General features: G+C 37.8%; 1 protein-coding gene across 16 annotated transcripts in view; it reads left to right on the top strand.

Annotated features, from left to right (window-relative positions):
• Positions 1-16440, top strand: part of Trip12 (thyroid hormone receptor interactor 12) — a 123961-nt gene that overhangs the window by 21013 nt on the left and 86508 nt on the right. For all 16 annotated transcript variants that reach the window (XM_010608119.2, XM_033764673.1, XM_033764672.1 and 13 more), the window contains one exon: positions 3087-3233. In XM_010608119.2, the coding sequence (XP_010606421.1) occupies positions 3136-3233 (98 nt within the window). In that variant the 5' untranslated portion in view covers positions 3087-3135. The remainder of the gene's footprint in view (positions 1-3086; positions 3234-16440) is intronic.

The following is a 16440-nucleotide window of genomic DNA, read 5'->3' as shown; positions in this document are numbered from 1 at the left end:
CACATGCAAAGAAGCCCATCAGTATCACAGCAGACTTTTCAGCACAAACTCTTAGGTCAAGGAGAGCCTGGAGTGAGGTATTTCAAGGTCTAAAAGAAAACAACCTCCAACCTAGATTGATGTATCCTGCAAAAAACTCTTTCAAAGTGGTTGGGGAAATAAGATACTTCAATGACAAAGAACACCTGAGAAACTACATGAATACCAAACCAGCACTACAAGCAATTTTAAACAATATCTCAGAAAAAGACAATGAAGATAACAACACTATGAGGCCCAACAGAGCAAATCAAATAGGCAAGGCAAGAAACTAAAAGGAGAAGGCAAAATAAAAGGAGTCAACAAAAGGCCAATAACATCACAATAATAAGTCAGTACATATCAGTTATAACCATCAGTGTCAATGGCCTCAACTCACCAATCAAGAGAAATAGACTGGCAGAATGGATTAAGAAGCAAAATCCAACAGTATGTTGAATACAAGAAACACACCGAGTGCAAAAAGAAGCCCATAGACTAAAAGTCAAAGGATGGGAAAAAATTCTCCATGTGACAGGAGCCCAGAAAAAAGCAGGGGTAGCAATTTTATTCACAGACAAAGTAAATTTCAAACCAAAACTGATTAAAAGAGACAAGGCCACTATATCCTTGTAAAGGGAGCAATTCAAGAGGAAGATATGACAATCATAAACACATATGCACCAAATATTAACGCCCCCCCAACTATATAAAAGAAATATTAAGAACCATGAAAAACCAAATAAGCACTAATACAGTTGTAGTGGGGAAATCTAAGTACCCCACTTTCACAAGTAGACAGATCATCTAGGCAAAAAATCAACAATGAAATACTAGAACTGAACCAAGCTTTTGAAAGCATGGATTTAATAGATGTCTATAGAATGTTACACCACACAAAATCAGAATATGCATTCTTTTCATCTGCACATGGCACAGTCTCCAAGATAGATCACATACTAGCTCACAGAACAGGTTTGAATAAATGCAAAAGAATCATAGTTATTCCCTGTATATTATCAGATCATAGTGCAGTCAAGCTGGAGATCAATAGCCCAAGAAACCATAGGAACTTCACAAACACATGGAAATTATTACTGTTATTATTAACTCCAGGTTCATAATGTGAAGCGACACCAAGTCTCTGAGAAGTCTACACCTGAACGGAATGCATAAGAAATGGTGGGGACACAATGGACAAATGAGACTCATTTCAAGTGTCAGTTGCAAAAGTTGAAAAGTCTCTGGTGGGGTAGGCAGGTGCTCTACCTTGAGTTACGTCCTCACACCTTTGTGTTACTCTGCCCTCAGGGAATTCTGATTCTAGTTTTCACAGTCTGGCCTCCTTTTTTAAGGGTTAATTTATTATTTAAAAGCTGGTAGCACTTTGATAAGCATTTTTACTTGCCGTTCTTTAATCTCAAGAATTATCTACAGATTGACTTTTCGCTGATAATGGTACTGGTTGACAAGCTATGAAAATGTATTAAGGTTACTTTGGTGACTACGTCAAAATAACTAGTTTGACTTACATTCATCTGTGTGACTTAACTCTCCCCATGTCATACAGTAGGTGTTTAAGAGCAGAAAGTGGGCAGGTGAGACCTGCCAGCCCCATTTAATAATAGAATGCTTTGCTTTCCCAAGTGCAAGCAGAAGCATTAATGCTGTCCTCTTGTATTTGTAGTTTAGAGTCCAAGTAATATGGCATTGAAATGATCATTTGAAGTAGTGAAATTGAAAAAATTGGCCTTTATTTCTTTGATTGGGTAATTGTCCCCCCTCCCCTTGTGGTAGTACAGTTCTCGGTGCAGTACAGCCAGGAGAGCTCTTTGAAAATACATCTTCTGTTTCTTACACTCAGAAAATCAGAATCTCAGGAAAGCGGGGCCAGACATTCATATTGTAACAAAGCTTCTCAGCTGCTTGTGATGTTCACCCTGTTAAAATAGCAAGGAGAATGTTTTCTTTATATCAGAAATTCACGTTTGAAACTGTTTTGTCAGGAATTGACTTATATTATTGGTGATTTTTTTTGAGGGGGGTAACGGGGATCAAACTTGGGATCTTGCACTTGCGAAGTTTGCGGCAGAACCACTGTGCTAAATTCCCGGCCCTGAACATGCTAAATTTTTCACTTGCATTTTCTCATTGAATGGAGTCTTAAAAAATTGTGAAAGATAGGATACATGCAAATTGTAACTCTATGATTATAGCATTGGCCCATTTCATCAGTTTAAACTGATTTTCTGAGTATCAGAATTTTTTCTGTGTGATAATTAAATTTTCTCATAGAGGAAGTTTTTGTTGGTTAAAGGGCTGTTTTGAGCTAAGTATATATTTTTCACCATTTCTTATTCATGATGACTCTTAAGATAGGTAATACACACTGGTAATTTATAGAAGAGGTAAAGCTATTTAGAGATTCAGTTGTTCAAGGTTAGGGCCAGTAACTGGCATTGAAATCCAGGGCACCTGGGACCGTTGCTTAGTTTGTTGTACTGTACTTGATTGAGGTGCTTTCTCTTCACCTCTCCTTTAAGATAAGTGCAGTTTTACAGTTTCTTTTGTATTTATCATTTCAGTATTTGTGTACAACAGTACCATGAAGTAGGCACGATAATGTTTTTAACTCTGAGACTGAGGAATTTGATGCTTAGAGGTTGTGATTTTTTTCTTGTAATACTTGTTCTCAGAACTCAAGCTGAGTTTTTCATTTTTACTTCAGGTGAAGTACTTGTTTGTGTGATTCTAATGATGAAGGTTTCTGTACAGTACTAGAAATGTGGAAGCAGTCATTTTTACTCACGTGATGCATTTTCTTTGAATTGAGAATGGGCTTTCCTTGAACAAAATCAAGTTATTTTATGGGGGTGGGTCTGAACCACATGCCTTGAATTTGTTATATTCCTGACCTTTTGTAACATATGGTCTGTTGGACCTCACAGTCAGTGCCCCCTTGCTGAGGACTAAGATGAAATTGTTTGTTTCGGTTTCCTCAGCATCTTTGTTTCTTGGTGTTGTGTCCTGTACATCTAATTAGTGTTTTTTTTGTTTTTTTTTTTCAGTGAATGGTAGTGTCTAGAAAGGGTATGTCCCTTCAAGAGAGAGGTGCCAATGTCCAACCGGCCTAATAACAATCCAGGGGGGTCACTGCGACGTTCACAGAGGAACACTGCCGGGGCCCAACTACAAGACGACACGATAGGAGGAAGGTATGTATTTCATGATAGTTTGAAAAGAAGTTGAGAATAAAATAAAATATTTTTAAATACCTTACTGTAGGAACCAAAATCTGAATGATGCATTGCAATTGGTTGATTTTTTTTTCCTAATTTTTCAAAGTAACAAAACTGGAATTGAAAGTGAATCCTAATCTTCCCCAAATTCGGCTCAAAAAATAGTCAATTCTCAGTTACTGACATCAAAAACCTGGTGGTAGTGTTGTCAGCATATAGTGTCATGTTTTGTTTGCCCTTTCTCTTTACTTCTCTAATACATACTACAACCTGTCTCAACAACGTGAAGTCCTTTTTCTTAGGTATCTTGACTTAATTGGAAAGAAACTTTAAGAATTTGAGGTATGTATGTATGTGTGTATGTATTTATTTATTTATTTATTTTTGGTACTGGGGATCAAACTTTGGTCTTTGCACTTGTGAGGCAGGTGGTGGAACCACTGAGCTAAATCCCCAGCCCAAGAATTTGAGTTTTCATACCCAGCTTTTGAGTTCTTTCTCATCATTTTAAGCACTCAGGGAAGCTGCCTGACTTCGTTGTGCATCAGCTGTCTCCATCTTAGTGGTCTGCTGTTGGTCTGTGTGATGGCACAGGTCTTACATTACATAGTGTGAGGAGTCACTTGCATTCTCTTGAATGGAAATTACTGGGTCTGCTTTAGCCAAGAACTGTCATTCATGGTATAAATTTCTCAGAACTCAGTTTGCAATGCGCAGTTCTCTAATTCACCAACTATCAGTAACCATGTATAGCTTGAATATATGAATCAATTTTAGTAGGATTACTTGAAACTGTTTGAGGCATAATTGGGTATTTATTTTTTGGCAATTTATTTTAGAAAATTTGTATTTCAAGTGTAAAGATCAACTTGAGACACCTCATGTTAACATGATACTAAAGTGGCTTAGTATCTGGATGGGCTTGTCCTCTTTGGACTAGAGTAGCTGTGCCTGTGCTTTCCGCCTGTCATTAAATAGCTGTGTCTTTTGTTATGGTTTTCTGGGAACCTCAGTTCCTTAATTCACACAGTGGTGCTGTCTCTCAGGATTAGTAGTGTTGTGTATTACACTATGCTAAACTATATTGATACTATATTAATATGGAGGGTTTTTAAAAATTTTTTCTTTTTTGAGCTAGGGTCTCGCTATGTAGTTCAGGTTGACTTTGAACTCACTGTGTAGCCCAGTCTGACCTTGAACTCATGGTGATCCTCCTGTCTCAGCTGGAACCAAGTGCTAGGTTTACAGGCATGCACCACCACCATGCCTGCCTCAGTGTAGAGAGTTTTATTCTAAATTGTTTTTCTTTTTTACATTCAAGTTATTCTTTGAAGCAGCCAGACTTCATTTTATGCTGCAGATTTTTAAACAACTCACTCTTCCCATTTATTATGAATTGTGTTACTCATTTTGAAAATTCAGAAAAATAAAAAGAAAAATGTTTCAAACCACTTAGAGTGGTTACTGTTTGACATTGGCATGTCTCCTCTCAAGTCTCCTTTAATTGTATGTGCGTATATGTGAATGTAAGTAACTTGTCCCTTTGAAACAGCTGCGGTTTCGTGCAGAATAACAAGTTGTACTTGGATGCTTACACATGACCTGATGCATTGGGGGCTCTCAGCGTGTTGCTTCTAAAATTTATAGTGGTGTTTTGGAACTGTTATTGTTGCTGTACATTTAGCGCTATCTAGAATTAGAAGGTTTTTTATTGCATTGTGTATGTTAAAAACTGAACTGGAAATAAATGGGAGTGGTTAATCCAGTGAGTAAGATGTATTGCCTTAAATAACTTGGTAAAGTTGTGGTAATCATGGGACTGCTAGCTTTGTAGGATGGCAAATCTTGCTATAATTAATGTGTTTTAAGCCAGTCAGTTAGATACTCGATTGTGAAGGAAAAGTAAAAAACCGAAAGATGTGTTTGGATAGGCACAAAGAAGACAAATGCAAAGCGGGAGAGTTTTACCTACTCCCTAAGTAATGTAACCTTGTTTTAGTTTTTACAAATCTCACCTTACATGTCTTTAAAAATGTCTCTCCCAAAAAAGCTTCTTTTTATGCAAAAGAAGCCTTGTTTACTTTTTAAAACATTTTTTTTTTTTTTTTTTTTTTTTTGGTCAGGGATTGAATGCAGGACCTTGTGCTTTTGAGGCAGGCTATGGAACCACTGAGCTAAATCCCCGGCCCTAAAGCTTTGTATTTTTATCATTTCTGGTACTAAAAATAGTTGAAGCAGGACCTTTAAAATCTTTGTGTTCGTGTTCAACTGTGTGATTACAAAACAGTTTGTGTGGATTTCCCCCCCAGTTTTCAGGATATGGATGAGTATAATTGTGATCAGAACATAGAATTTAAGCCAAAAGTCCTTATCGGGTAAGACTGCAAATTAGAAGACATTGGCTAATTTGAGTGTCATATTCCCGTTCTTTCTTTGATTCCTTTTGCTCACTGTAGAAACTCAGGGTAGGCAAGGAGTTTTGAAAGTTCTTATCAAACCCCAGTCTAGTTAGAACCTATGGAGAGTTTGCTGTACTACAAGTTCTCTAGTTTATAAGAAGCCTGGCCAGGGCCTTTTGGAAGTGAGGACTGGGATTTATTGGGAGAGAGCAGTTTCTGTATTTTCTTTTTTTTAATGCTCAGATTTCTGAAATGAAATTTTGTTATTTTGGCTTTCGTTTCCTGAGAATAGTGCACTTGAGCATATGTTGGTGTCCAGAGCCACAGTAATTGAAACAGTGACAATAACAGCAGCTACAACAGCATTAGGGGGATGTTTTGCATTTAAATAATTATTACATATATTCTTCTTTTTAGTCGGCTACTCCTTCCCTCTTGACCATGCAGTAGCATTTTCATTCTACATGCTCTTGCCTGTTTTTCTCAAATGGCTGTAGTAGGATTGAATTCAATTTTGATAGCAAGTTTGCTTAAGATTGCTTTAGTGATAGTTTCTTTTTTCTGTATTTTTTTTATTATAAAACTGCATATAGAATCTGAATAGAAAATTGGGAAGATTTGGGACAATTGAAGAAAAGGTAATTTTAATCCTGCCACTCAGATATTCATAATTCCCATTTTTTTTCCATGTTCTTGCACCTTTTCTGCATCTTTCACCTATACATCCAATATAAAAATAGTGGGGATTATGACAGTATAGTGACCGATTGTTGTTGAAACTAGATGTACTTTCTGAAATTCTAATATTATTCTATGATGAAATTTTAATTGGCTTGAGGATTTTCTTTGATATGAAAGCCAGTGATTCAAATTTGGGCCTCAGTTCAAATTCAAATTTCCCCTATAAAAAATATGGCCACACTTGCTGCATTTCAGTGAAGTTCTGGCTTTATCAAGTTAAATTACTGAACAAGGATTTATAACCTATAAAGGTATGGATAATTTGAAGACTTTTTAACAGATTGCTAAATTGTCTTTCTGAAAGATTGAGCCAGTTTATACTCTTAATACTTTTGGAGTGTGAGTGCCCATATTTTTCAAACCTAGTTGATAAGAGCATACTAGTTTTAAAAGAAAAGTTTGAGGGGGAAAAAGGTTTCCTTTGGCTGAAGTCAGCATTTCTTGGATTATTACAGAGTTGAAATCTTGCCGCATGTGCTGGCCATTTTTATTTGTTAGTGTTCTCTGTTTTAATTTCAGAAATGTTTGGTGTTTTATTAGACCTGTATGGAAAGCATATTAATCCACTGACCTTGAAGAAAAGTTTTTTTCTAGTTTTAGTTTTGTTTTACTTTAATCTATAGAAGCTTATAAAGTTATATGACCAATTCTATTATTATCTATTTCTTTTTTATTTGCCTTCACACCAGAAATAAGTTTTTCTTCTAAGAAGTTCTGTCAATGACTCTGTTTTTACATGTGACTCTTAATCTGACTCTTTAATTTTTAGAATGTTGAAAGGAAATGCTTGATTCTGACCCACCCAACCTCTTACTCCATTCAAATATTTGCCTACAAAGTTTTTGTAATTTTTTTTTTTTGTTTGTTTGTTTTTTGGTTTTTGAGACAGGGTCTCGCTAGGTAGTTGAGACTGACCTGGAACTCACTATGTAGCCCAGGTTGGTCTTGAACTCAGCAGTCCTCCAGCCTCAGCCTCCCGAGTGCTGGGATTACAGGCATGCGCCACCACGCCCTGCTGTTCTTATATTTGAATTAGGATGTATTCTAGTAAAATAACAAAGCCATATCTAAGACTACTTAGGACAAGCTGCCATCGATTTAACTTCACTTCTCTCTAATTTAAAAAAAAATACTATACTAGAAAATACATAGTATGTTTTATGTAATGTCAAATACCAAAATTAAAATCCTAGTTTCAGAGAGAACAAAACTTGGTAATTTTTACCCTATTCCTAACAAATTGAAATAATTACTTTTTTATATTTTTTTATTTTAAAGTTTTAAAAATTTTTAATGTTTTCTTTTGAGACAGTGTTCCACTATGTAGTTTAGGCTGGTTTTGAACTCAATGTGTAGCCCTTGCTGACCTCAAACTCAAGGCTATCCTCCTGTCTCAGCCTCCTGAGTGCTGGGATTACAGATGTGTGCTGCCACACCTGGTCTCCTTTGGTATTTTTGATCCTGCCATTCTCCTTTTGTGAAACTCTTGCCTTTTTACCCCAGACCTCATGTTCCTGGAATCCTACTGGTTTTTCAAAGTCCCGAGAAAAGTATATGCACTTTGATGTAGTCTCTACTCTTTTCCAGTGTCAGAAATCCTGTGGAAATTCCAGAGTCTTTGGAACTCCTCGCCTGGAGTACTGTTATGGAACTACAAACAGACTCTGCCCAGCTGCTTGTGTGCTGTTCATCTGTTGTTACGTGCCTACTTCTCTCATCATGTCTTTCTGGGCAGATTTTACTATCTATATATGCTTCCTTCCCCCTCTGCTTCTTTAAGGTTTAACTTAGCTTCTCAATATAGTACAAGTCTTCTTTTCTTTTGATTTTCTAAAAACATTATGCCATTTTCATGGTTGGGAGAGTTGATGAGCTTGCCTGACATGTCGTCTTATAATAGTATTCTTTGGTGGAATAGTTTCCCATACATTTGAATGGTAGTTACTTCTCTTCCAACATGGTCCCTCTCTCACCCAGGCTTGCCATTGCTTGGTGTTGTGTAAGTCTGGGAGGATATGCAGTGCTTTCTCTTTTCTGAGCACAGTGACGGGACTGATGTGGTCATGATGTAAACCTGGAACAATTCTGAGCTTTAGCTCTTTGCTCTCGGTGGCACAGGTGGAAAGGTGTGAATCTAAAGTTGGTTACTGCCATGTTTCCTTCCTTACAGAAGAAGATAAGGCAGGCGGGGAAAAACAGATGTTAGAGAGCACATGTCTGTTAAAGTTCTGACAAGTTTCAGTTACGTAGGAGCTCTCATGTGCCTCTGTATGTGTGTCAGGGGGTGGAGGGCGAGGGATTGAACTCAGGGCTTTTCTCGTGCTGGACAAACTCTGTACCCCTGAGCTCCATTCCTAGCTGCCCATGGGTGTTCTTCAGAGTTCTGGGGCTCTTGCCTCCTCTAAGCTCGATTATTCCGTGGTGTTTTCATTCTGGAGATATGCGTGTATTTTTCTCCTATGCCCATTTTGGCAGTTTCAGTCTTGCCTCAGTATACTTGCAGTGTAGTCAGTAAAAGATCGTATTTGTTCTTTTGTATGACACCAGTAAACGCTGGGCTGCGTAGTAGTTACAGAAATGAAAGTAGAGTCACCTTCGACACAAGCAGCTCCAATTCAGTAGGAGAAATGTGCATGGAGGTGGTGGATAGAATCAGCCAGCTGACTCTGTGGTATGGGCTCTGCAGGCTGAGGCCACAGCCACCAAGCAGGTGGTACTGGTCAGTTGTGTTTGTCTTCACATGTGGATGCACTGGTCACTTCCAGAGCTTGAATTTCATTTGTGACTTCCCTATATCACTTGCTACTTCAGTCCTAAGTAGTTTGTGTTCATTAAGTACTAGCATGGGTTAGACATGAGGAGATTTGTTTTCTTGACATTTCTGACCACAGAAATGTGATGTGATTGATTGATTGATTGATTAAAATGGTGAAAACATGATTGACTAGACTAAAAGTAGGATCGAAATAAGACAGTGTAAATGGGCAGTGTAACAAGGTGAGCAAGGTCATATATTGTAGGGAAAACTCACTCCTAAGTAACAGTAGCTCAAATCTAGTCTCTTAAAAGTTGTTCACCTTTAAAAAAAAAAGTTGTTCATCTTGGATCAGCTAAAGGCCCTTCTCAGTGTCTGAACAGATATTCAGATTCCTTAGTGTGTTGTTAGTTATCTTGCCATGTCAAATGTCAGGCGAGTATAGAAAACTACCCTCTTGTTCTCTAAAATGTCCTCCTGGAATTGATTTTTTTTTTTTTGTACAGGGATCCAACTCAGGCAGGACCTTGTGCTTGAGAGGCAGCTGTTGGCGCCACTGAGCTAAATCCCTGGCCCTGCTCCCATTCTTTTGACCAAAGCAAGTCACCTGGTTGCACATAGCCTCTGTTAGCATCCTACCATGTGTCAGAAAAGAGGAAAAACAGAATACTTAGGATATAGCTAGCTATCAAAGCCTAAGTAGTAGTTTGTATTCTTCTTTGTATAGATGTAATAGTTTATTTCCTCATTCTGCTTAGTGAAACGTAGCAACAGACATGTGTGTGTGTTTTTCCTATTTAACCAGTTAGACTGGCTTTTGTATTTTGTATTCGTTTTGCTTGAGTTTTTTTGTTCCTTCCATCTCTTATCCTGCCCTTTGCTCAATGAGGTAAAAGTTGAAGCTTCATCTTATTTGGGGGATAATGTTACGGGAAGACATGAAATTAATGTGAAAATGACTTCAGTGCCTCCTAGGACTGAACTCGAATCACTTTGAAAAATGGTTCATTCTGGAATTGGGTGGTGAACTTATAGCCTGCTACTTTTAGTAGTAATAAATCACTGCTGTGATTATGTGGTCAGGAGTTTAGCTGAGCTGGGGCACCATGTATGTACATACTCCTCCACTTTGGACACTCTTCCATGGTAGTGTAAGAAGCCTACTCTGTCCCCTCAGCCTGGGACACAGGTTTACAGTGCTGTGTTAAGCTGCAGCGTGGTTCCCCTGGTCTGCAGAGGAGCAGGGGCCGCTTTTCTCTAGTTGGGAGTTGTGAGCATTTGATTCTCAAGAGTAACCACATTAAAGTCTTTCTTGGACCTACAAAGTAGTATCTTACATATTTAAGAATTTTCTTGCCAGTATATATTGCTCGCCTCAGTCATCAAGTGTGAAATTAAATCTAGAAGTCACATCATAAACATACAAGGAATCTGTCTAATGTGAGCACTTACAGATTACCTCATATCCCCCGTGTAAGATTCACTTGTTCCTTGTTTAGAATGCTTCCCTAAGAAGTGTCAGCGTGACTGATAAAAAGAACATACAGAAATGCTCCTTTAAATGGCAAGCTTTCCATCACATTTGGAAGGCTATTTTTCTGCAATACGTAAAGCAAAAGAAGCAAAAGTGTTCCACGTTAGTGGATTTTTGAAGAATTAGTAGATTTATTTTTCTCACATAGCTTCTCCAAACCCTTTGCCATTTATTTTGTATAGATATGCATGAGATTAGGGCCAGAAGTATCAGAATGGGTAGGAGAGATTTGATAGCTGTAGATGCAGATCTTGGCCACTTTTCAGTGTCACCTTCCTCTCCTAGGGCTGGGTGTGGCAAGCTTCCCTTCCTACATTCTTAACATGGGACTAAGACCTGGGTGTATTTGAAGACTTAAATTAGATAATATAATGGAAATTTAATACAGTGCTTATAATCAGCACCTTAAATATTTATCTTGTGGTTATGTAGGTAACTCTTTACCTGGCATTTATAAAAGCCATGGTAGTTCATGAGGTGCCAAGTACTACATCACTAACCTGTCACCAATCACCTTTTGATTATCTTGGAGTTTTTTTTCCCCACCTCCAACTATTTTGTGAATGTGGGAGTGAAAGTAAGTTAAAGTGTAAAGTTCTAACTTTTGGTGGGACATCTTTGCTCTTAATTCTGATTTCCTTTCAATCTTCTGTCTTTTTCTTCCTACAATAATATATTTGTTGAGTTTCCCTCATTGCTTCTTAGCTTATCAGTCTTTTACTGTAAGTCATTATTAACGACAGTACCTAGGACCCATCTGGGGAGGGGGAGAGTGAGTGAGTGGTGGGGGGAAGAAATCTTTCCTACCTGGCTTGTCTTGTCCTGTTGTTAATCTTTGTTTTCTAATGGATCTTTGTGCTTAGGGGCAACTCACATTTTCCAGGTTCCTTGTGGGTTTCATAATTTCCTGCCTCTACTTTTGCCTGTGTTCTGTTTTTGCCCAGAATGTTCTGTTTTAGCAGCTTTTCATCCTTCAGGGCCAGTCTTAAAAGCCCTGTGGTCTGTAAAACCTGAGTACCTGGTAGGTCACTTTGTTTTTTGAGACTTGACCTTTCGAGGACAGGGCTAGACCAGTAGCGGTGGACCTTTCAGACAGTGTGATGATACAAACATCCCTGTGTGGTGTGCGTGCCATAGGATCACTCCACTGGACCAGAGATAGGTTACCCATATTTCTGTGCCCTGTCTCCATTTGTGTATATTTTACAGTGAATGAACCTAACTTATCTGTTGAAACAAATAGTATAGCCCAGTGCGTCTCAAATCTTAGCAGAGCCACTGTTTCTTGTCTGTAATATACATCATAGAATGTAAATATCTTCCTTTAGTAAATTATTTTCCTTTAGTATCTTTTTTTTTGGTGGTGGTGACGCTGGTGCATCCTCAAGGACCCTGTCATAACCTACATCCCCAGCCCCCTTAGCATCTTAAAATGAAGAAATAGAAAATATCTGCCCAGTAGAGTTTAGAGATATAGCATGTCCTAGCATTTTACAAAGATCAGTGTAAACAAAAGGAAGGCAGTTGGTAATAACATCTCAATAGATAAATGCATCTCAATAGATAAATGCTTCGATTGGATACAGTGATAAGAGGTGACAGTGTATTCAGGTGCCCACATCTGTATTTTTCACTGAATGTGTTGTCAACAACAACAGACTGTCTTACTCATTAAAAATGTTTTGTGCATGAATCTTAGTAAAGCTGCAAAAAACAAAAAAATTGTGTCAATTCACATGCATTCCTGAAAAACTAAAAACCTGTAAAACAAATGTACGCTAAAAATTAAAAGCTTTTTTTTTTTTTAAATCTATGCTGCATTTTCAGTTTGTTTTTTGAAAATAAGGTCATGTATTACCATTTGAAATACATGGCTTATGGGACAGTTTTTTTGTTTATTTGTTTTTTGTTTTTTTGGTACGGAAGATTGAACTTGGGTCCTTGGGCTTTGCTTTCAAGGCAGGCGTTATTTTTAAGTGTTGATATTTGAGGTGCTTGGAGTGAACCCAGAGTTTTCACATTTGCTAGCTAGGGCTCTACCATTTAGCTACATCCCCATCCCTGTGTGACTTACCTCTCATGCTGTGTGTTATGTTCTGCTTCTGGTCCTCATTGGCTAAATGTCAGTAGCACTTGTGCCCTGCAACAGATGTTCCTAGGGGCAGTATTGTGCTGTTGAGAAACATTGCTTCACTCCAAATGACAAAACTCCAAATGATCTACTGTTTCACCATCACTAAACATGGGTCATAGACAAATCAAGCTAATTTGTGATCGCAATAGAGAAACAGTACATTTTACAGGAAACATTAGTGACTTTTTCAAAGTGATTTCATACGAACTTTGCCTTGATCATTGAAAAGCAATAGCTTTTTTTTGCAGAGTTTTAAATGAAATTTTAAATTTTTGGTATACAAAACTATAATGTTTTTGTGTATATAAAATATAAAAGCACCAAAATGTGCATGTCTCCATGCATGTACATAGACACATTTGGAGACAAATTAAGCCCCCAGTCCACTTACATTTGGCAGTATGTGCATGTGTGTAAACAAGAGAATTTGTTTGGTATTGAAATTAAATGCAAACATTTTACACCTATAAGGAATTACCTACCTACTTGTAATTAGCCATTTTCTTTCCCTAACATTAAGGAAGAATGTGTTCCTTGATTCAAAGTTTAGGTCTCTTTTTCAGTATCTTTTGGGTTAGAAATGGCTTTTTATTTTTGTTTTTTCTGTGTGATTTTTATGCTAGGGATAGAATCCAAGGCCCTTATGCATGCTAAGCACACTCCTCAGTTGAGCACACCCTGCACCCTTAAGATGTCTCTGAATCCTTTGGACTACTGAGGATTTAACTAACATAATAAAAGTGTATTTAAGTCTCTGGAAGTATTCAATACTGTATTCCTAAACGATAACAAGAAGCATGGGAGACTTGCTTTCAATATAATCATAAAAGAAAATAATCTAAAGTTTGTTAATAGACTGTTCTGTTGCAACTTTACACTTAAACAGGAAATTATGTCATTATAATGTAGAAGGTAGTGTTCATAGGCATTTTGTCCAGTGTCATTGTATGAATGGAAATGGGGGGAAACCTTTCAATTTCAAAGAGGATGGCCGGGCGTGGTTGCACAAGCCTGTAATCCCAACACTTAGGATCACTGTGAGTTTGAGACCAGCCTGGGCTACATAGTGAGTTCTAGGTCAGTCTCAACTACATAGTGAGACCCTGTCTGGAAAAGAAAATCATTTTTAAGAGGATGATTTAGTAATACATGAAAATCATACTAAAAATCTACAAGTTTTGTACATATTGTATAAATCATAGCTAATCCAGAATCTCCTAGAACCTGTGTACTTGAGAATGTCAAACACAATCTAAAAGCCATTTGCTCCTGTATGTATAAAGAAGATGGCAAAATCTACGGAAGAATCATATTTTTAATTTTGTTGATGCTTACCTTTAAATGACTTTAAACATTTAAAGAGTTGAGTGCTGATATGTTCACCTCTAGATCCAGCAAATCTGGAGTGAGGCAGGAGGATTGCTTGAGCCTAGGTGTTCAGGTCCAGCATGGGCAGACTTTCAAGGATGGATTGGCTGACAGGTGACTATTGCCAGTGTCAGTGGAGATGTAATCCACAGGATTTCCCTCTGTGCTGGGGATCAAACTCGGGGCCTCACACATGCTGTACTAGCCAAGAATTTTGCCAGATTTAATCTTTTTTTGGCACCGGGGATGGAACTCAGGACCTTGCACTTGTGAGGCAGGTGATGGAACCACTGAACTAAATCCCCACCTATCAGATTTAACCTTATGGTAAAACTGATGATGTTTTGGTTGGGACTCTCATTGGAAATAACATGAATTTGAGTGTTCTCTACCTAATCTTTTACCACTAGCCCTGTTACTATTTTTTATAGAACATGAGAGAGAGGCCCCCTCCTGACACGCATATTTTGTAGAAGCTCCTGAACACACACACACACACACACACACACACACACACACACACACACACACACACACACACACACACACACACACACACACACACACCCTCTCTCTCTTTGGACTTTGATTTACCAAGTGGACTCATTGTAGTGCTCATCAGTTTGTCATGAATTTGACTGTACTATTCTGAAAGTTTATTTTTATAGTGTATATAAATTTTAGTGTGTCTCGAAGAGATTGTGTTCTTTATATAATTACTGTTGAACATCATGGCTTGATAATCAGGAAGTTAGTAAATGACCTTCAAGGAGACATCTAAGCCTCTTTTAGTTCTGAATGCTGAGATGTTCTAATTGGCTGTTCTGAGTTGGACATCATTTTATGAAGGTTTACTTTGCAATATTTTGAACATTAATAATTTATAAATGAGTAAAACAAAATAGATCCCCTCTTTGGGAAGCCACAGTGTTGGAAGTTGACATCTCATAGGCAGAATCCGGCTCATTGCCTGAGTGTGTAAAGAAAATTTGGCTGGAGTGTAGTCATGCTCATTTGTTTGCATATTGACTGTATCTGCTTTTGTGACATGGTATTGCCCACAAAACTAAAAACACTGTCCTTCATAGAAGATACATCAACACCCCTTTGTTAAACAAATAAAAAGGCTGGCCAGGGATTTAGCTCAGTGGCACTGGGCCTGCCTCACAAGTGCAAAGGTCCTGAGTTTGATCCCCAGTACCAAAAAACAAAAAGGCACTAACAATCAAATTTTAGTGAAACTGTACAATAAGAAACATACACATATATACACATCTATGTGTGTTTTTTGTGGGGGTTGGTTTTTTCGGGGAGGCAGTACTGGGGCATTGAACGCAGGGCTTTGACACCGAGCTATGTCCCCAGCCACCCCATAACCCCCCTTGAGACCAGGTCTCACTAAATTCCTTGGGTTGGGCTCACAGTGGTGACCCTCTTATCTCTGCCTCCCACAGTGCTGGGATTTCAGCTATGTCCCCACCAAGCTTGGTTAATGATAAATGGTTTTAAACCTTTATCGGTGAGAATACCATTATAACAGTGAGAATATTAAGTAGTGAGAATATCACAGTTTAATTTTAGTAAAGATCACTGTGAGCATAGTTGTTGGATTTAGGTAAATTTTGTGAATTTAGGTGTTCTTAGGTGGTTAAATACAGTACTGTTAACTTTTATAACTTGAGAGAGTTCACTTGCTAAATTCTTTAGTTTATTTAAGGTGTTAGTGAGAAATGTGAGAGTATAATTGGTAAATATAAATTTAGATGTAACCTTGGTTTCAATCCCCAGCATTGTAAGCAAACAATTGAGATATGCTTTAGGACCAAAGAATCATTTCTTTGGCATAAAAAGATAAGAACTGCTTTCTCTGGTGAGACACTTTGGTTGGTGTGAATCACCTTCAGAATTAATCTTTTTTGTTTTTACTTTTTGAGATATATTAGGGATGTGTAATAACATATTAAAAAATCTTTGAAGATTCAACATTTTTCATAGTTGTCTAGCTTTGAATGATTTTTCTTCATGATTTTTAAATTATAGAACTTTATGAAAATAAGAATGTAGAATATCTGAATGACCTTATTTATAAGTATTCTATGATTATTGAATTTGGTACCCTGAAAACATAATGCATACACCTTTCTTTTTCTTTGCATTAAAATCTGTGGAATAAGGGCCGGGGATTTAGCTCAGCGGTTCGGTGGCCTGCCTTGCAAGTGCAAGGAACCGAGTTCAATCCCCGGTACCCCCCC

This window comes from Fukomys damarensis, unplaced genomic scaffold, assembly GCF_012274545.1.
Source record: "Fukomys damarensis isolate Sample0158 unplaced genomic scaffold, DMR_v1.0_HiC HiC_scaffold_16, whole genome shotgun sequence".
In the NCBI taxonomy this organism is placed as follows: Eukaryota; Metazoa; Chordata; class Mammalia; order Rodentia; family Bathyergidae; genus Fukomys; species Fukomys damarensis.
This window is presented reverse-complemented; position numbering and strand designations above follow the sequence as displayed.